The sequence below is a fragment of the Ranitomeya variabilis genome, chromosome 6, assembly GCF_051348905.1.
Source record: "Ranitomeya variabilis isolate aRanVar5 chromosome 6, aRanVar5.hap1, whole genome shotgun sequence".
NCBI lineage: Eukaryota > Metazoa > Chordata > Amphibia > Anura > Dendrobatidae > Ranitomeya > Ranitomeya variabilis.
Genome location: NC_135237.1, coordinates 38,884,706 through 38,905,560, shown reverse-complemented (window position 1 = coordinate 38,905,560; position 20,855 = coordinate 38,884,706). Strand labels below are relative to the sequence as shown.

General features: G+C 43.3%; 1 protein-coding gene across 5 annotated transcripts in view; it reads right to left on the bottom strand.

Moving 5' to 3' along the window:
• Nucleotides 1–20,855, bottom strand: part of RUNDC3B (RUN domain containing 3B) — a 198,573-nt gene that overhangs the window by 11,491 nt on the left and 166,227 nt on the right. For 2 of the 5 annotated variants that reach the window (XM_077268259.1, XM_077268258.1), the window contains one exon: nt 7,523–7,669. The exons of the other annotated variants lie outside the window; for them this stretch is intronic. In XM_077268259.1, the coding sequence (XP_077124374.1) occupies nt 7,523–7,669 (147 nt within the window). The remainder of the gene's footprint in view (nt 1–7,522; nt 7,670–20,855) is intronic. 5 annotated transcript variants of the gene reach the window in all.

Genomic DNA, 20,855 nt, shown 5'->3' with positions numbered 1-20,855 from the left:
ATTCTGAAGTGGCAGCAATGACTCCGGATCTAAATCCCATTGATCACCTGTGGAGAGATCCTAAAACCGACATTGGGAGACGGCGCCTTCAACTATGAGAGACCTGGAGCAGTTTGCAAAAGAAGAGTCCAAAATTCCAGCTGAGGTGTGAGAAGCTTGTTGATGGTTATAGGAATTGATTGCGGTTATATGTTCCAATCAACATTTAACTTCATGTTTTTTTTTCCCCATCCCCGGAAATACTTTTCTCCATATAAAGTATACTGGAGATGTTTTATTAACGTCATAAATATCTATAAAGAAAGAGGGGTATTTACAGTGCCTTGTGAAAGTACCGTATTTTCCGGCGTATAAGACGACTGGGCGTATAAGACGACCCCCCAACTTTACCAGTTAAAATATAAAATCTTCTTAAAAGTCGGGGGTCTTCTTATACACCCTATGTCGTCTTATAGGGCCGGTGAATATGTGCCTTTTGGGGGGGGGAGGGAGTGATCCTGATGACGAGGGGGCGTCTCACAGGAAAGTGAGTATCCCCCATTACCTTATCGTAGCGGTGCAGCGTGGGGGTCTCAGTGCTGGGAGTGGCGGCGGCTGCTGTGTTCTGGTGCGGCGGCTGCTGTGCTCTGGTGCGGCGGCTCCTCTTCTGTGTGGGGCCTCTGTGCTGGGCGGTGGCGGTGGCGGTGGCGGCGGCATATCTTTATCCAGTTGGGGCTCCTCCGGCATCTCCTTAGCCCTGGAGGCCCCGCCGCAACTCCATGAGTGCAATGCAGCGGCCATTTTCCCGGAGGCAGCTCAATAGGTGCGATGCGGTGGCCTCCGGGAAAATGGCCGCTGCTCAGATTCAGATCTCGTCCCGAAATCTCGGGACACGAGATCTGAATCTGAGCAGCGGCCATTTTCCCGGAGGCCACCACATTGCACCGATGGAGTTGCGGCGGGGCCTCCAGGGCTAAGGAGATGCCGGAGGAGCCCCAACTGGATAAAGATACGCCGCTGCCGCCGCCACCTCACAGCACAGAGGCCCCACACAGAAGAGGAGCCGCCGCACCAGAGCACAGCAGCTGCCGCCGCTCCCAGCACTGACACCCCCACGCTGCACCGCTAGGATAAGGTAATGGGGATTACTCACTTTCCTGTGAGACGCCCCCTCGTCATCAGGATCACTCCCCCTCCCCACCCACCATATACACCGGCGTACAAGTCGATTCCCGGCGTATAAGACGACCCCCGACTTTTAAGAAGATTTTCGGGGGTTAAAAAGTCGTCTTATACGCCGGAAAATACGGTATTCGGCCCCCTGGAACTTTTCAACCTTTTCCCACATATCATGCTTCAAACATAAAGATACCAAATGTAAAATTTTGGTGAAGAATCAACAAGTGGAACACAATTGTGAAGCTGAACGAAATTTATTGGTTATTTAAAATTTTTCTGGAAAATCAAAAACTGAAAAGTGGGGCGTGCAATATTATTCGGCCCCTTTACTTTCAGTGCAGCAAACTCACTCCAGAAGTTCATTGTGGATCTCTGAATGATCCAATGTTGTCCTAAATGCCTAATGATGATAAATATAATCCTCCTGTGTGTAATCAAGTCTCCGTATAAATGCACCTGCTCTGGGATAGTCTCAGGGTTCTGTGTGAAGCACAGAGAGCATCATGAAGACCAAGGAACACAACAGGCAGGTCCGTGATACTAGATGGGTCCTGCCCAGGGGTATGCATATCATATACTTGACCGCCGTTCGTGGCGCACATACCAGCGAATCTTCGCAGGGCACAGTGCGTGCAGTGGAAGGATTCTCAAGAGTGCAGTCACACAGACAACCCCTTTAATATTAATTTTTTGGGTTATTATTGAGCATATCAAAACAATATCATTTACTGATTTTAAGGTTTATAAAAGGCTGTAAAACATACTTCTGCTATTCAAACATTGTACTTGGATCAACAGCTCCCCCCTCAAAACAGTGTGATGTCCCCACAGCTTCCACACACAGTACGATGGTCCTACAGATCCTCATTCAGTATACTGGACTCCACTGCCCAACACACACACAGCATGATGCCCTTACTGCCACCCAACACAATATGATCCAACAAAGCGTTACGGTATGACCCCCACACAGTATAATCCCCCCACCACAGTATGATCACCAATATCACTCCTCTGCCCGTGTGTTTTGGACACATATATAATTAAAAAAAGTGTCAAAAACACACAGACAGGTACATAGGTGTGATTTTTTTTTAAATTATATAAAGAGTTGCTCGGAAGAGTTATGTGATCTAGCAAGAAGGGTCCAAAGCCTGAAAAGCGACAATGTCACTCATAAATGTTTTCCAAAACTTTGGTGCACATTATGGGCAATAAGGAAGGAATATATGGTGTATTGTTAAAGGGCCCAATTTATTATTGATTATTGGAGCCTTTTGCTTGTATACTTTTTGGTGTTTTAGCCTTTTTACTTGAGCCAAATTCTTCTTGCACCTTATTAAAGTATTATTTTAAAATATCTTCACACATACATACAGCGTATACATACATATACATATATATACATACATACACATATATATATATATATATATATATATATATATATATATATACAGAAAAGGCCAAAAGTTTGGACACACCTTCTCATTTAATGATTTTTCTGTATTTCCATGGCTATGAAAATTGTACATTCACACTGAAGGCATCAAAACTATGAATTAACACATGTGGAATTATATACTTAACAAAAAAGTGTGAAACAACTGAAATTATGTCTTACATTCTAGGTTCTTCAAAGTAGCCACCTTTTGCTTTGATGACTGCTTTGCACACTCTTGGCATTCTCTTGATGAGCTTCAAGAGGTAGTCACCGGGAATGGTCTTCCACCAATCTTGAAGGAGTTCCCAGAGATGCTTAGCACTTGTTGACCCTTTTGCCTTCACTCTGCGGTCCAGCTCACCCCAAACCATCTCGATTGGGTTCAGGTCTGGTGACTGTGGAGGCCAGGTCATCTGGTGTAGCACCCCATCACTCTCCTTCTTGGTCAAATAGCCCTTACACAGCCTGGAGGTGTGTTTGGGGTCATTGTCCTGTTAAAAAATAAATGATGGTCCAACTAAACGCAAACCGGATGGAATAGCATGCCGCTGCAAGATGCTGTGATAGCCATGCTGGTTCAGTATGCCTTCAATTTTGAATAAATCCCCAACAGTGTCACCAGCAAAGCACCCCCCACACCATCACACCTCCTCCTCCATGCTTCACGGTGGGAACCAGGCATGTAGAGTCCATCCGTTCACCTTTTCTGCGTCGCACAAAGACACGGTGGTTGAAACCAAAGATCTCAAATTTGGATTCATCAGACCAAAGCACAGATTTCCACTGGTCTAATGTCCATTCCTTGTGTTCTTTAGCCCAAACAAGTCTCTTCTGCTTGTTGCCTGTCCTTAGCAGTGGTTTCCTAGTAGCTATTTTACCATGAAGACCGGCTGCACAAAGTCTCCTCTTAACAGTTGTTGTAAAGATGTGTCTGCTGCTAGAACTCTGTGTGGCATTGACCTGGTCTCTAATCTGAGCTGCTGTTAACCTGTGATTTCTGGGGCTGGTGACTCGGATAAACTTATCCTCAGAAGCAGAGGGGACTCTTGGTCTTCCTTTCCTGGGGCGGTCCTCATGTGAGCCAGTTTCTTTGTAGCGCTTGATGGTTTTTGCCACTGCACTTGGGGACACTTTCAAAGTTTTCCCAATTTTTCGGACTGACTGACCTTCATTTCTTAAAGTAATGATGGCCACTTGCTTTTCTTTACTTAGCTGCTTTTTTCTTGCCATAATACAAATTCTAACAGTCTATTCAGTAGGACTATCAGCTCTGTATCCACCAGACTTCTGCACAACACAACTGATGGTCCCAACCCCATTTATAAGGCAAGAAATCCCACTTATTAAACCTGACAGGGCACACCTGTGCAGTGAAAACCATTCCCGGTGACTACTTCTTGAACCTCATCAAGAGAATGCCAAGAGTGTGCAAAGCAGTCATCAAAGCAAAAGGTGGCTACTTTGAAGAACCTAGAATATAAGACATATTTTCAGTTGTTTCACACTTTTTTTGTTAAGTATATAATTCCACAAGTGTTAGTTCATAGTTTTGATGCCTTCAATGTGAATGTACAATTTTCATAGTCATGAAAATACAGAAAAATCTTTAAGTGAGAAGAAGGTGTGTCCAAACTTTTGGTCTTTACTGTATATATATATATATATATATATATATATATATATATATATATATATATATACAGTGCCTACAAGTAGTATTCAACACCCTGCAGATTTAGCAGGTTTACACATTTGCAATTAACTTGGCATTGTGACATTTGGACTGTAGATCAGCCTGGAAGTGTGAAATGCACTGCAGCAAAAAAGAATGTTATTTCTTTGTTTATTTTTTTTTTAAATTGTGAAAAGTCTTTTCAGAGGGTCATTTATTATTCAACCCCTCAACCCACCAGAATTCTGTTTGGTTCCCCTAAAGTATTAAGAAGTAGTTCAGGCACAAAGAACAATGAGCTTCACATGTTTGGATTAATTATCTCTTTTTCCAGCCTTTTCTGACTATTTAAGACCCTCCCCAAACTTGTGAACAGCAGTCATACATGGTCAACATGGGAAAGACAAAGGAGCATTCCAAGGCCATCAGAGACAAGATCGTGGAGGGTCACAAGGCTGGCAAGGGGTACAAAACCCTTTCCAAGGAGTTGGGCCTACCTGTCTCCACTGTTAGGAGCATCATCCGGAAGTGGAAGGCTTATGGAACTACTGTTAGCCTTCCACGGCCTGGACAGCCTTTGAAAGTTTCCTCCCGTGCCGAGGCCAGGCTTGTCCGAAGAGTCAAGGCTAACCCAAGGACAACCCAAGGACAACAAGGAAGGAGCTCCGGGAAGATCTCATGGCAGTGGGGACATTGGTTTCAGTCAATACCATAAGTAACGTACTCCACCGCAATGGTCTCCGTTCCAGATGAGCCCGTAAGGTACCTTTACTTTCAAAGCGTCATGTCAAGGCTCGTCTACAGTTTGCTCATGATCACTTGGAGGACTCTGAGACTGACTGGTTCAAGGTTCTCTGGTCTGATGAGACCAAGATCGAGATCTTTGGTGCCAACCACACACGTGACGTTTGGAGACTGGATGGCACTGCATACGACCCCAAGAATACCATCCCTACAGTCAAGCATGGTGGTGGCCGCATCATGCTGTGGGGCGGTTTCTCAGCCAAGGGGCCTGGCCATCTGGCCCGCATCCATGGGAAGATGGATAGCACGGCCTACCTGGAGATTTTGGCCAAGAACCTCCGCTCCTCTATCAAGGATCTTAAGATGGGTCGTCATTTCATCTTCCAACAAGACAACGACCCAAAGCACACAGCCAAGAAAACCAAGGTCTGGTTCAAGAGGCAAAAAATCAAGGTGTTGCAGTGGCCTAGTCAGTCTCCTGACCTTAACACAATTGAAAACTTGTGGAAGGAGCTCAAGATTAAAGTCCACATGAGACACCCAAAGAACCTAGATAACTTGGAGAAGATCTGCATGGAGAAGTGGGTCAAGATAACTCCAGAGACCTGTGCCGGCCTGATCAGGTCTTATAAAAGACGATTATTAGCTGTAATTGCAAACAAAGGTTATTCCACAAAATATTAAACCTAGGGGTTGAATAATAATTGACCCACACTTTTATGTTTAAAATTTATAAAAATTTAACTGAGCACCAAAACTTTTTGGTTTGTAAGATTTATGCATCTGTTAATAAATCCTGCTCTTGTTTGAAGTTTGAAGGCTCTAACTTATTTGCATCTTATTAAACCTGCTAAATCTGCAGGGGGTTGAATACTACTTTTAGGCACTGTATACACTCACTGGCCACTTTATTAGGTACACCATGCTAGTAACGGGTTGGACCCCCTTTTGCCTTCAGAACTGCCTCAATTCTTCGTGGCATAGATTCAACAAGGTGCTGGAAGCATTCCTCAGAGATTTTGGTCCATATTGACATGATGGCATCACACAGTTGCCGCAGATTTGTCGGCTGCACATCCCTGATGCGAATCTCCCGTTCCACCACATCCCAAAGATTTCATGTTGTTTACGCCAAATTCTGACCCTACCATCCGAATGTCGCAGCAGAAATCGAGACTCATCAGACCAAGCAACGTTTTTTCAATCTTCTACTGTCCAATTTCGATGAGCTTGTGCAAATTGTAGCCTCAGTTTCCTGTTCTTAGCTGAAAGGAGTGGTACCCGGTGTGGTCTTCTGCTGCTGTAGCCCATCTGCCTCAAAGTTCGACGCACTGTGCGTTCAGAGATGCTCTTAGGCCTACCTTGGTTGTAACGGGTGGCGATTTGAGTCACTGTTGCCTTTCTATCAGCTCGAACCAGTCTGCCCATTCTCCTCTGACCTCTGGCATCAACAAGGCATTTCCGCCCACAGAACTGCCGCTCACTGGATTTTTTTTCTTTTTCGGACCATTCTCTGTAAACCCTAGAGATGGTTGTGCGTGAAAATCCCAGTAGATCAGCAGTTTCTGAAATACTCAGACCAGCCCTTCTGGCACCAACAACCATGCCACGTTCAAAGGCACTCAAATCACCTTTCTTCCCCATACTGATGCTCGGTTTGAACTGCAGGAGATTGTCTTGACCATGTCTACATGCCTAAATGCACTGAGTTGCCGCCATGTGATTGGCTGATTAGAAATTAAGTGTTAACAAGAAGTTGGACAGGTGTACCTAATAAAGTGGCCAGTGAGTGTATATATATATTTATTTTTTTTTTAATTTGCCGTTGTGGCTGGAGTTTTTGCTTTCCAGATGTTTAAGGCCAATTCATTAATTGTGACTTATACTAAATCATAAAAATGTTTGAGCGAGTCTATTCCGGTCCCCCTTTGGGAGTGATTTTATCTACGCCTTAAAATTTTACAGGCACATTTTCCTCTTTTTTTTGCTCTAAAAAGACACAAAAGTAGGTAAAAGACAAAAATAAAGAGCATTTTTTTTTATTTCATGAAAAAAAAATAATGTACAGTGTGCGCCATTCTGAAGACAAAAAAAAAAAAGAAAAGTGACATTAAAAAAAAGCTATGGATAAATCGGTCCCCAAGATGCACCACATGTATCATCCATGGGACCTTTTAATAAATTTGGCACATTTTCAGACTGTCTAGATTACGTTTCTAAACAATACAGTTGTAGTAACTCTGCTCCAGTATATCCGGTGTACGGTGAGAGCGCCTTTAATTCTACTTTTTGTAAAGCAATGTAACTAATATTAGATGATCCCAGTGACGACCATTGACAAGAATATTATCAATTCACCCCAAATATATATTTTATGCATTTTAGGGGCCTCAGAAGTTGATATGTCTTCACCAGTTCTGTTGCAGTCTCGGCCATAGCGCCGGGGTATTTTCGTTGGGTCTCCGGTTGGTATGGCTTCGACAACAATGACATATTCCACTTACTCATCCCACTGTTCATTGTGCTTTTGGTAGAGCAATGTCTCCAGGGCCACAGCTTTAACATCCAGAGTTCCAGGGGAAGGCCACTGATTGGTGAGGTGTGTGGTTAACTCCTGCCTCGATCTTAAGTCATTATTCTTTAGTACAGTCCTGTGAAGATACAGACAGGGAACTCCTTCATTTTCTATCACAATAGAGGCCAAACAACGAATGGAGGCACGATGGAGGCTCACAAGGGGATGAAGATGAAGAATGGCTGGGATATCACGGCTGGCCGGCATCCCAATGGCCTAACATTCCTATATGTGCACTGCTCAATAAAAGGACAGATCCTCCGTATTGGCGATATCCTCATATTCCTCAAATATGCATCCTGGATGTATATATAAAGGAGAACTTCCTAAACCCCCAAACACGGTCCCCCATCACCCAGATTTCTCTAACAGTAGATGACATACACAGTACAGACCAAAAGTTTGGACACACCTCATTTAAAGATTTTTCTGTATTTTCAGGACTATGAAAATTGTACATTCACACTGAAGGCATCAAAACTATGAATTAACACATGTGGAATTATATACTTAACAAAAAAGTGTGAAACAACTGAAATTATGTCTTACCAGATGGTGCCCCGATTCTAACACATCGGGTATTCTAGAATATGTATGTATGTATGTATATAGCAGCCACATAGTATATAGCACAGGCCACGTAGTATATAGGAGCCATGTAGTATATAGCAGACAAATACTACGTGGCCTGTGCTATATACTATGTGGCTGCTATATACATACATACATATTGTAGAATACCTGCTGCGTTAATACAGGCCACGCAGTATATAACAGTGGCCATGCAGTATATAACACAGCCCAAACAGTATATAACACAGCCCACGCAGTATATAGCAGCCATGCAGTATAACACAGGTGACGTAGTATATAATACTGGCCACGTAATATATAGCACAGCCCACGTAGTACATAGCAGCCACGCACTATATACCATAGCCCCCGCAGTATAGAACACTGGCCACGTAATATATAACACAGCCCACGCACAGCCATGCAGTATATAACATAGCCACGTTAGTATATAGCACAGAGATGTAGTATATAACAAAGCCCACGCAGTATGTAACACAGCCCACGTAGTATATAGCAATGTGGGCACTATATGCGTGGTTAAAAAAGACTTAAAATAAAAAATAAACATATACTCACCCTCCGAAGGCCCCTTGAAGTCCTGGCGCCTGTGTGCGGTGCACGCGGCAGCTTCCGGTCCCAGGGTTGGTATGAGCGCAGGCCGTGACGTCATGGAAAGTCCTTCTCGCATAGCATCCTTGGCACCGGAACCTGCCGCTTGCACTGACGAGGACAGCGGGCGACGTCGGAGGGTGAGAATAACCTTTTTTTTTTATTATTATTCTTATTTGTAACATTAGATCTTTTTACTATTGATGCTGCATACACAGCATCAATAGTAAAAAGTTGGTCACACAGGGTTAATAGCTGCGTAACTGGAGTGCGTTACACCGCGCTCAGGTAACGCTGGCATTAACCCTGTGTGAGGGCTGACTGGTGACTGGAGGGGAGTATGGAGCGGGTACTGACTGCGGGGAGGAAAGAGCGGCCATTTTGCTGCCGGACTATGGCCGTTGCTGATTGGTCGTGGCAATGGTCGTGGGCGTTTTGCCATGACCAATCAGCGACTTGGATTTCCATGACAGACAGAGGCCGCGACCAATGAATATCCATGACAGACAGAAAGACAGACAGACAGAAGGACAGACAGAAAGACGGAAGTGACCCTTAAACAATTATATAGTAGATATTCTAGGTTCTTCAAAGTAGCCCCCTTTTGCTTTGATGACTGCTTTGCACACTCTTGGCATTCTCTTAATGAGCTTCAAGCTTCAAGAGGTAGTCACCGGGAATGGCCTTCCAACAATCTTGAAGGAGTTCCCAGAGATGCTTAGCACTTGTTGGCCCTTTTACCTTCACTCTGCGGTTCAGATCACCCCACACCATCTCGATTGAGTTCAGGTCTGGTGACTGTGGAGGCCAGGTCATCTGGCGTAGCACCCCATCACTCTCCTTCTTGGTCAAATAGCCCTTACACAGCCTGGAGGTGTGTTTGGGGTCATTGTCCTGTTAAAAAATAAATGATGGTCCAACTAAACGCAAACCGGATGGAATAGCATGCCGCTGCAAGATGCTGTGGTAGCCATGCTGGTTCAGTATGCCTTCAATTTTGAATAAATCACCAACAGTGTCACTAGCAGAGCACCCCCACACCATCACACCTCCTCCTCCATGCTTCACGGTGGGAACCAGGCATGTAGAGTCCATCCGTTCACCTTTTCTGCGTCGCACAAAGACACGGTGGTTGAAACCAAAGATCTCAAATTTGGATTCATCAGACCAAAGCACAGATTTCCACTGGTCTAATGTCCATTCCTTGTGTTCTTTAGCCCAAACAAGTCTCTCCTGCTTGTTGCCTGTCCTTAGCAGTGGTTTCCTAGCAGCTATTTTACCATGAAGGCCTGCTGCACAAAGTCTCCTCTTAAGAGTTGTTGTAGAGATGTGTCTGCTGTTAGAACTCTGTGTGACATTGACCTGGTCTCTAATCTGAGCTGCTGTTAACCTTCGATTTCTGGGGCTGGTGACTCGGATAAACTTATCCTCAGAAGCAGAGGGGACTCTTGGTCTTCCTTTCCTGAGGCGGTCCTCATGTGAGCCAGTTTCTTTGTAGCGCTTGATGGTTTTTGCCACTGCACTTGGGGACACTTTCAAAGTTTTCCCAATTTTTCGGACTGACTGACCTTCATTTCTTAAAGTAATGATGGCCACTCGTTTTTCTTTACTTAGCTGCTTTTTTCTTGCCATAATACAAATTCTAACAGTCTATTCAGTAGGACTATCAGCTGTGTATCCACCAGACTTCTGCTCAACACAACTAATGGTCCAACACCATTTATAAGGCAAGAAATCCCACTTATTAAAGCTGATAGGGCACACCTGTGAAGTGAAAACCATTCCCGGTGGCTACCTCTTGAAGCTCATCAAGAGAATGCCAAGACTGTGCAAAGCAGTCATCAAAGCAAAAGGTGGCTACTTTGAAGAACCTAGAATATAAGACATATTTTCAGTTGTTTCACACTTTTTTGTTAAGTATATAATTCCACATGTGTTAATTCATAGTTTTGATGCCTTCAGTGTGAATGTACAATTTTCATAGTCATGAAAATACAGAAAAATCTTTAAATGAGAAGGTGTGTCCAAACTTTTGGTCTGTACTGTATATCAGCATACCTAATAAGATTTCCACACATGACAACGCAGATGTATTTGCTATTCAGTCCACAAACCTTACCAGTCTGGTAATGGCTGATATTGATGCCAAAGGCCCACCAGTAACGTTGACTTTGGGGGGGGGGGGCACTTTTCACCTGCATACAAATATTAGACTACCCTCGCTTACAAATGTATCTATATATCTATATAATAATAAACTGGGAAGCGTGGTTAATGAATGATGAGATGACGCTTTTTTTCTGTACAGAGTTAATCAAGTGAATTATTGCCAAGTACTGCCCATACAGGGAGATTGGGGGCCCGTCGGGGATTGCCCTGTTACCCTATGGGCCAGTCCGAGCCCGTCTTTGGCGATTCCACTGCTTTTAAAGAGAAGAAAATATATTAAAAAAATAATCAACTTTCCAAAATGCCTTTAATATAAATCTTCTGTGCAAACCTGTGTCGCCGTGGTTACAGACTACAAACAAACCCAGCGTAGTCAGATTCTGTAGTTTATTCTCGCTTTTTTTCTGTCCTTATTTCTTGCTATTGTATTCTCAGAATGTTACATTTAAGGTGGAATTTCAGACAAAAACATTGATAAAATGGTAATTTACACAAATTTAAAGGTGGTCTCCCTGTGGACAATCCTTGCTTACTCAAGGAATCCCTTAGTAATATACTTTGCAGACTTTTTTTGTACTTTTTACCTAAATGTATTTGGAGTAAAAAATAACTTTTGCTATTGGATTTTTTTAAAATTTGTACAGTTTGTCTTCTATAGTCCCTGTGTTACACTATCAAATGCTAGGAGCAGAATTAGTTAACTGAAAAATCCATCAGTGAGCTCTTTCTCTTGAGGTCTGCTAAAGTTTGTCACTTTTTTTTTTTTTTAGCTCCTCTTAGATGATTTATTACCACAGACCACATAAACATTGAACCTGCAGTGGAATATAGAGCCTGTAAAAGGCCAAAAGGGGTTAAATTTGTAATGAAAACCTATTGCCAAAATGAAAACATTTCCATAAGAATGCTGTCCCCAAAAATGAACAAACCCTTTATGTCCCTGATAACCAGTATAAATCCTTTTCTTACGTCAACCTGGGAACCTGCCAACCGGGGAAAATGGTTGGCGATACTCCTGAGCAAAAAGAGCTAGCTAATCCGGGGCACTGTTGATAGAATGCATTGAAAGGAGTTGTCTAAATTATAGGATTCCTACCAGGCCGCACCGATGATAAATCTATATTACAGCCCGTTATCTGCTAGATCTGGTTGTTACCATGGTATTGTTCATTTTATCACCGATAGCGTTTATGGCCGTTTAGGTCCCTTGGAAATTACTTTCTAATTTTTTCAGAAAAGAAGAAAATGAAAAATAAGAGAATATGAAGATATCTGCAACATGAGACATCAGATAAGATCTGGTATAATGATTACAGTCAGTTTTAATACATGTTCATTTCATCATCCTATTAACCCATTATCTACCAAGGTCCTTTTTTTGGGGACGCCTAATCTTTAGCTTCTAGCGACTAAGATTTTATAATTTTTATAATTAGGTCCAATTTTTTGTGTTGTGTTTGTAAAATGAATGTTTACAAAATAGGAAATCATGTCATTGTCATTTTTAATTGAATATTTCTGAAAAATCCGTACTTGAAAAATTTTTTGCAAATTATGTTTCTGATTCATTAGGACCCAAATCATTAAAAATCTGTCATTAAAAAAAATAAATAAATAAATAAATTGTTAATTTGGCAAGTAATGGGTCAACATCGGTGTGATTTATAAACAGAACCCTACACAGATTCAGATGCTTTAGGGCCTTTTTGTTTCCTTCAATGCATGTATTTTCTGCTAAAAAAAAATGCCATTAAAATTTTTTGGACCATTTAGCTTCTATAGCCTTTGTGTTTCACTGTCTATTGTGTTGTGAATTTTACTCTTAGGCTCCCTCCGGTGGTTATAAGTGGTAGCGCTGCTGTCTTTGGATCACTGCATTCATAAGGTGCGTCCACTTATTGCAATTCTGACTGGGCTATTTAGTCTTGCTTGACCCTTTAGTCAGTGCCAGTTGTCCATTGTTCCTGGAGGATTCACATCCCAGCCTGGTCTCTCCTGCTTGCTGTTCATTTCAACAAAGATAAGTTCTGGCTTTGTTTTTTGCAGTCCACATGCTGTGGACCTTATTATTCAGTTCTTTTCCATGTTTTGTCTTGTCCAGATTGGTCTGTATAAGGATTTGTTCAGCCAAGCTGGTATCTCTGGAGAGGCAGATATACCCTCCATATCTTTAGTTAGATGTGGAGATTTTGTATTTTCTGTGGTGGATATTTTCTAGTGTTTTAATAATGACCGCATAGTACTCTGTCCTATCCTTTCTATTTAGCTAGAGCGGCCTCCTTTGCTAAATCCTGATTTCAGTCTGCGTATGTTATTTCCCTCTCCTCTCACAGTCAATATTTGTGGGGGGCTGTCTATCCTTTGGGGATTTTCTCTGAGGCAAGATAGTTTTCCCTTTTCTATCTCTAGGGGTATTTAGTCCTCCGGCTGTGTCGAGATGTCTAGGGAGTGTTAGGTACATTCCACGGCTACTTCTAGTTGTGGTGTTAAGTTCAGGGTCTGCGGTCAGTACAGGTACCACCTTCTCCAGAGTACGTCTCATGCTGCTCCTAGGCCACCAGATCATAACAGTACAATTGGCCAACAATGAGTTAATCGCATCTCAGAAGAAGGGAAGGAAAGTGCTGAGCCATTTTTTTTTCTGTAGTCTGTTGTGTCTTTTCTTCCCTCTTTACCTCTGGGTGACTCAGGAGTTTGGCGCTGGCATGGATGTTCAGGGATTGGCTACTCGTGTGGATCAACTTGCTGCTAGAGTATTTAGTATTTAGGGTATCTCCGATTATATCGTTCAGACTCCGGTTTTGAAGCCTAAAATTCCTACTCCTGATTTGTTTTTTGGAGACAGGTCCAAATTTTTGAGCTTTAAAAATAACTGTAAACTGTTTTTTGCTCTCAAACCCCGTTCCTCTGGTGATCCCATACAGCAGGTTAAAATTGTCATCTCTCTGCTGCGTGGTGATCCTCAGGATTGGGCATTTTCCCTGGAATCTGGGAATCCGGCCTTGCTTAATGTAGACACCTTTTTTCAGGCGCTAGGGTTATTGTATGATGAACCTAATTCAGTGGATCATGCGGAGAAGACCTTGTTGGCCCTGTGTCAGGGTCAAGAAGCGGCAGAATCGTATTGCCAGAAATTTAGAAAATGGTCTGTGCTGACAAAATGGAATGAGGATGCCTTGGTGGCAATTTTCAGAAAGGGTCTTTCTGAATCCGTTAAAGATGTTATGGTGGGGTTCCCCACGCCTGCTGGTCTGAGTGATTCTATGTCTCTGGCCATTCAGATTGATCGGCGCTTGCGCGAGCGCAGAGTTGTGCACACTATGGCATTGTGATCCGAGCGGAGTCCTGAGCCTATGCAGTGTGATAGGATTGTGTCTAGAGCTGAACGACAATGATTCAGACGTCAGAATAGGTTGTGCTTTTACTCCGGCGATTCTGCTCATGTTATTTCTGATTGCCCTAAGCGTACCAAGAGAATCGCTAGTTCCGTTACCATCAGTACTGTACAACCTAAATTTCTGTTATCTGTGACCCTGATCTGCTCATTATCGTCATTTTCTGTCATGGCATTTGTGGATTCAGGCGCCGCTCTAAATTTAATGGACTTAGAATTTGCCAGACGTTGTGGTTTTCCCTTGCAGCCTTTGCAGAGTCCTATTCCTTTGAGGGGCATTGATGCTACACCGTTGGCTTAAAATAAACCTCAGTTTTGGACACAGCTGACCATGCGCATGACGCCAGCCCATCAGGAAGATTGTTGTTTTCTGGTGTTGCATAATTTGCATGATGCTATTGTGCTGGGTTTCCCATGGTTACAGGTGCATAATCCGGTATTAGATTGGAAATCTATGTCTGTGACTAGTTGGGGTTGTCAGGGGGTTCATGGTGACGTTCCTTTAATGTCAATTTCTTCCTCCCCCTCTTCTGAAATTCCTGAGTTTTTGTCAGATTTCCAGGATGTATTCGATGAGCCCAAATCCAGTTCCCTTCCACCGCATAGGGACTGTGATTGTGCTATTGACTTGATTCCAGGCTGTAAGTTCCCTAAGGGACGACTTTTCAACCTGTCGGTGCCAGAACATGCCGCCATGCGGAGTTATGTTAAGGAGTCTTTGGAGAAGGGGCATATTCGGCCATCTTCTTCACCATTGGGAGCAGGTTTTTTTTTGTTGCCAAGAAGGATGGCTCCTTGAGACCCTGTATTGATTATCGCCTCTTGAATAAGATCACGGTCAAATTCCAATACCCTTTGCTTTTGGATTTGTTTGCTAGGATTAAGGGGGCTACTTGGTTTACTAAGATTGACCTTCGAGGGGCATATAATCTTGTTCGTATTAAGCAGGGTGACGAATGGAAAACTGCGTTTAATACGCCCGAAGGCCATTTTGAATACCTTGTGATGCCATTCGGGCTCTCTAATGCTCCATCTGTGTTTCAATCCTTCATGCATGATATATTTCGGAATTATCTTGATAAATTCATGATTGTATATTTGGACGATATTTTGATTTTTTCAGATGATTGGGAGTCTCATGTGAAACAAGTCAGGATGGTATTTCAGATCCTTCGAGATAATGCCTTGTTTGTGAAGGGGTCTAAGTGCCTCTTTGGAGTACAGAAGGTTTCTTTTTTGGGCTTAATTTTTTCTCCATCATCTATAGAAATGGATCCGGTTAAGGTTCAGGCCATTCATGATTGGATCCAGCCCACATCCGTGAAGAGCCTTCAGAAATGTTTTGGCTTTGCTCATTTTTATCGCCGTCTCATTGCCAACTTCTCCAGTGTGGTTAAACCCCTGACCGATTTGACGAAGAAAGGCGCTGATGTGACGAATTGGTCCTCTGCGGCTGTTTCTGCCTTTCAGGAGCTTAAACGCCGATTTACTTCTGCCCCTGTGTTGCATCAGCCGGATGTTTCTCTTCCATTTCAGGTTGAGGTTGACGCTTCTGAGATTGGGGCAGGGGCCGTTTTGTCTCAGAGAAATTCTGATGGTTCCTTGATGAAACCGTGTGCATTCTTTTCTCGAAAGTTTTCGCCTGCAGAACGCAATTATGATATCGGCAATCGTGAGTTGTTGGCTATGAAGTGGGCATTTGAGGAGTGGCGACATTGGCTTGAGGGGGCCAAGCACCGTATTGTGGTCTTGACCGATCATAAGAATCTGATTTACCTCGAGTCTGCCAAACGGCTGAATCCTAGACAGGCCCGATGGTCCCTGTTTTTCTCCCGTTTTGATTTTGTGGTCTCGTATCTTCCGGGTTCTAAGAATGTTAAGGCTGATGCCCTCTCTAGGAGTTTTTTGCCTGATTCTCCTGGGGTCCTTGAGCCGGTCAGCATTCTGAAGGAAGGGGTGATTCTTTCTGCCATCTCCCCTGATTTACGACGGGTTCTTCAGGAATTTCAGGCTGATAAACCTGACCGCTGTCCAGTGGGGAAACTGTTTGTTCCTGACAGATGGACTAGTAAAGTGATTTCTGAGGTTCATTGTTCTGTGTTGGCTGGCCATCCTGGGATTTTTGGTACCAGAGATTTGGTTGGTAGGTCCTTTTGGTGGCCTTCTTTGTCACGGGATGTGCGTTCTTTTGTGCAGTCCTGTGGGACTTGTGTGCGGGCCAAGCCTTGCTGTTCCCGTGCTAGTGGGTTGCTTTTGCCTTTGCCGGTCCCTGAGAGGCCTTGGACGCATATTTCTATGGATTTATTTCTGATCTTCCGGTTTCCCAGAGGATGTCGGTTATCTGGGTGGTTTGTGACCGGTTTTCTAAGATGGTTTATTTGGTACTTTTGCCTAAATTGCCTTCCTCTTCTGATTTGGTTCCGTTGTTTTTTCAGCATGTGGTTCGTTTGCATGGCATTCCGGAGAATATTGTGTCCGATAGAGGTTCCCAGTTTGTTTCTAGGTTTTGGCGGGCCTTTTGTGCTAGGCTGGGCATTGATTTGTCTTTTTTCTTCCGCATTTCATCCTCAGACAAATGGCCAAACCGAGCGAACTAATCAGACTTTGGAAACTTATTTGAGATGCTTTGTGTCTGCTGATCAGGATGATTGGGTAGCTTTCTTGCCATTGGCCGAGTTTGCCCTTAATAATCAGGCTAGTTCTGCTACCTTGGTTTCACCCTTCTTTTGTAATTCTGGTTTTCATCCTCGTTTTTCTTCAGGGCAGGTTGAGCCTTCTGATTGTCCTGGGGTGGACTCTGTGGTTGACAGGTTGCAGCAAATTTGGGCTGATGTTGCGGACAATTTGGTGTTGTCTCAGGAGGAGGCTCAGCGTTTTGCTAACCGTCGTCGGTGTGTTGGTTCCCGGCTTCGGGTTGGGGATTTGGTGTGGTTGTCTTCCCGTCATGTTCCTATGAAGGTTTCTTCCCCTAAGTTCAAGCCTCGGTTTATTGGTCCTTATAGGATTTCTGAGATTATCAATCCAGTGTCTTTTCGTTTGGCCCTTCCAGCCTCTTTTTCCATCCATAATGTTTTTCATAGATCTTTGTTGTGGAAATATGTGGTGCCCGTTGTTCCCTCTGTTGATCCTCCTGTCCCGGTGTTGATTGATGGGGAGTTGGAGTATGTGGTTGAGAAGATTTTGGATTCTCGTTTTTCGAGGCGGAAGCTTCAGTATCTTGTCAAATGGAAGGGTTATGGCCAGGAGGATAATTCTTGGGTTGTTGCCTCCGATGTTCATTCTGACGATTTGGTTCGTGCCTTTCATTTGGCTCGTCCTGATAGGCCTGGGGGCTCTGGTGAGGGTTCGGTGACCCCTCCTCAAGGGGGGGTACTGTTGTGAATTCTGCTCTTGGGCTCCCTCCGGTGGTTATAAGTGGTAGCGCTGCTGTCTTTGGATCGCTGCATTCATCAGGTGTGTCCACTTATTGCAATTCTGACTGGGCTATTTAGTCTTGCTTGATCCTTTAGTCAGTGCCAGTTGTCCATTGTTCCTGGAGGATTCACATCCCTGCCTGGTCTCTCCTGCTTGCTGTTCATTTCATCAAAGATAAGTTCTGGCTTTGTTTTTTGCAGTCCACATGCTGTGGACCTTATTGTTCAGTTCTTTTCCATGTTTTGTCTTGTCCAGCTTGGTCTGTATAAGGATTTGTTCAGCCAAGCTGGTATCTCTGGAGAGGCAGATATACCCTCCATATCTTTAGTTAGATGTGGAGATTTTGTATTTTCTGTGGTGGATATTTTCTAGTGTTTTAATACTGACCGCATAGTACTCTGTCCTATCCTTTCTATTTAGCTAGAGCGGCCTCCTTTGCTAAATCCTGATTTCAGTCTGCGTATGTTATTTCCCTCTCCTCTCACAGTCAATATTTGTGGGGGGCTGTCTATCCTTTGGGGATTTTCTCTGAGGCAAGATAGTTTTCCCTTTTCTATCTCTAGGGGTATTTAGTCCTCCGGCTGTGTCGAGATGTCTAGGGAGTGTTAGGTACATTCCACGGCTACTTCTAGTTGTGGTGTTAAGTTCAGGGTCTGCGGTCAGTACAGGTACCACCTTCTCCAGAGTACGTCTCATGCTGCTCCTAGGCCACCAGATCATAACACTATTGGTGGCTGAATTAACTAAGAAACTGTCAGTGAGCTCATTCAACTTGAGTTTGTAGCTCTCGTCTGTCTCTTTCTGAGTGATTTATGACCACAGACCAAATCAAAATTTAATGTGCAGCGAACACAGCAGAGGCTGTAAAAAAACACAACTCAAATATAGTGCAATATTTTTTTGGAAAACCCAAGTGTAACAATATGCAGTCAGCAACTTCTGCAGATAGTTAAATGTTACGAATTAAAGAGGACCTGTCATTTGCCATAAATATGTATTTATCTGGTCTCAATGTCACTGTTTTTCGAAATAACAGTTGTTGTTTTTTTGTCACCCCTATTTTTAATCCTGTCTGTGATGATAATAAGACTGCTGAAAAGTTTTCTGGATAGAACAGGAAGAATACGCCTTATAAACAGTGTGCAAATTGCAAGATTTCAGTCTAGTTTTATCCATTTTTAAGAGCTTTACAAAAAAAATATAACACTCGTAATCTTGCAATTTTCACAATGACCACTGAGGCTTCTTTAAACTCATACTTCCAGCCCTTTCAGGAAGAGTTTCCATCAGGCTCGTTATCATCAGAGGGAGGGTCACAATAACAGGTAACACCTCTATACACAACTGATAACACAGGATCCACCACTGACAATAGGCGATTTAACAGCTGACTCTGCACCCCCTCCCTTCATAATGACCTCTTCCGACGCTGATTAGAGGAGTATTCAATACAAAAAATAGGATAGGGATACATCCATTGTGACTAATGTACATTTATTATTTCCTGAAACAATAGGAAATTAACATCTAAAAAAAAGCCCCAGTGGTCAATGTAAAAATTGCAAGATTTAGATTTTGTATTTTCAATACAAATTGTGATATGCAATAAAAAGAAAAAACTAGAAAACAACACAAATATTGACAAAAAAAACAACAATCCTGATTTAATCAATTGATATGTTGAGCCATCATCTGAAAATTATTGGTGAATATACCTGCGCATTGCTACTCCTTTCACATAGTGGAAGTTTAAGATAATGTGTCAACAGGTATTTTTTTTATGTGCCGTAATCTGAGAGCAGCATAACACAGGGCATGAAATCCTGATTCCAGTGATGTGTCACTTACTGAACTGCTTGGTGCAGTTTTGATAGAATCCCTGTTTTCTCTAATGTAGATTGTATAACCCCTCCCATATCCCTGATTGGCAGCTTGCTTACAGTGTACACCACACATCAGTGGTGGAGGCGGGGTTACACAGATCAGCTGGACTGCCTAGCACTTGAGATCTAGTCAGGCATTGGTAATCTCGTACTGATAAAACACTGACTGTATTGAAACTATGACACACAGCCCAGCAAGTGACATATTCCTGGAATCAGGCTCTCTTGTTCTATATTATGCTGCTCTTAGATTTCCTTTAAGACCTCCATGCTCAAAATCATTTTGGATAAAATGTACCACACACATAAACAGCACCTGAAAGGCAACTCTGGATTTATTTACAGTAATTAACCCCTTAATCCCATCTGACGTACTATCCCGTCAAGGTGACCTGGGACTTAATTCCCAGTGACGGGATAGTACGTCATACGCGATCGGCCGCGCTCACGGGGGGAGCGCGGCCGATCGCGGCCGGGTGTCAGCTGCCTATCGCAGCTGACATCCGGCACTATGTGCCAGGAGCGGTCACGGACCGCCCCTGGCACATTAACCCCGGCACACCGCGATCAAACATGATCGCAGTGTACCGGCGGTATAGGGAAGCATCGCGCAGGGAGGGGGCTCCCTGCAGGCTTCCCTGAGACCCCCGGAGCAACGCGATGTGATCGCATTGCTCTGAGGGTCTCCTACCTCCTTCCTCGCTGCAGGTCCCGGATCCAAGATGGCCGCGGCATCCAGGTCCTGCAGGGAAGGAGGTGGCTTACCGAGTGTCTGCTCAGTGCAGGTAAGCCTGCAGCCCTGTCAGTGAGATCGGTGCTCTGACAGAGTGCTGTGCACACTGTCAGATCATCGATCTGTGATGTCCCCTCCTGGGACAAAGTAAAAAAAAATTTTTCCACATGTGTAAAAAAAAATAAAAAAAAATTCCTAAATAAATAATAATAAAAAAAAAAATATTCTTCCCATAAATACATTTCTTTATCTAAATAAAAAAACCAAAACAATAAAAGTGCACATATTTAGTATCGCCGCGTCCGTAACGACCCAACCTATAAAACTGCCCCATTAGTTAACCCCTTCAGTAAACACCGTAAGAAAAAAAAAAACAAAACAAACGAGGCAAAAAACAACGCTTTATTACCATACCGCTGAACAAAAAGTGGAATAACACGCGATCAAAAAGACGGATATAAATAACCATGGTACCGCTGAAAAC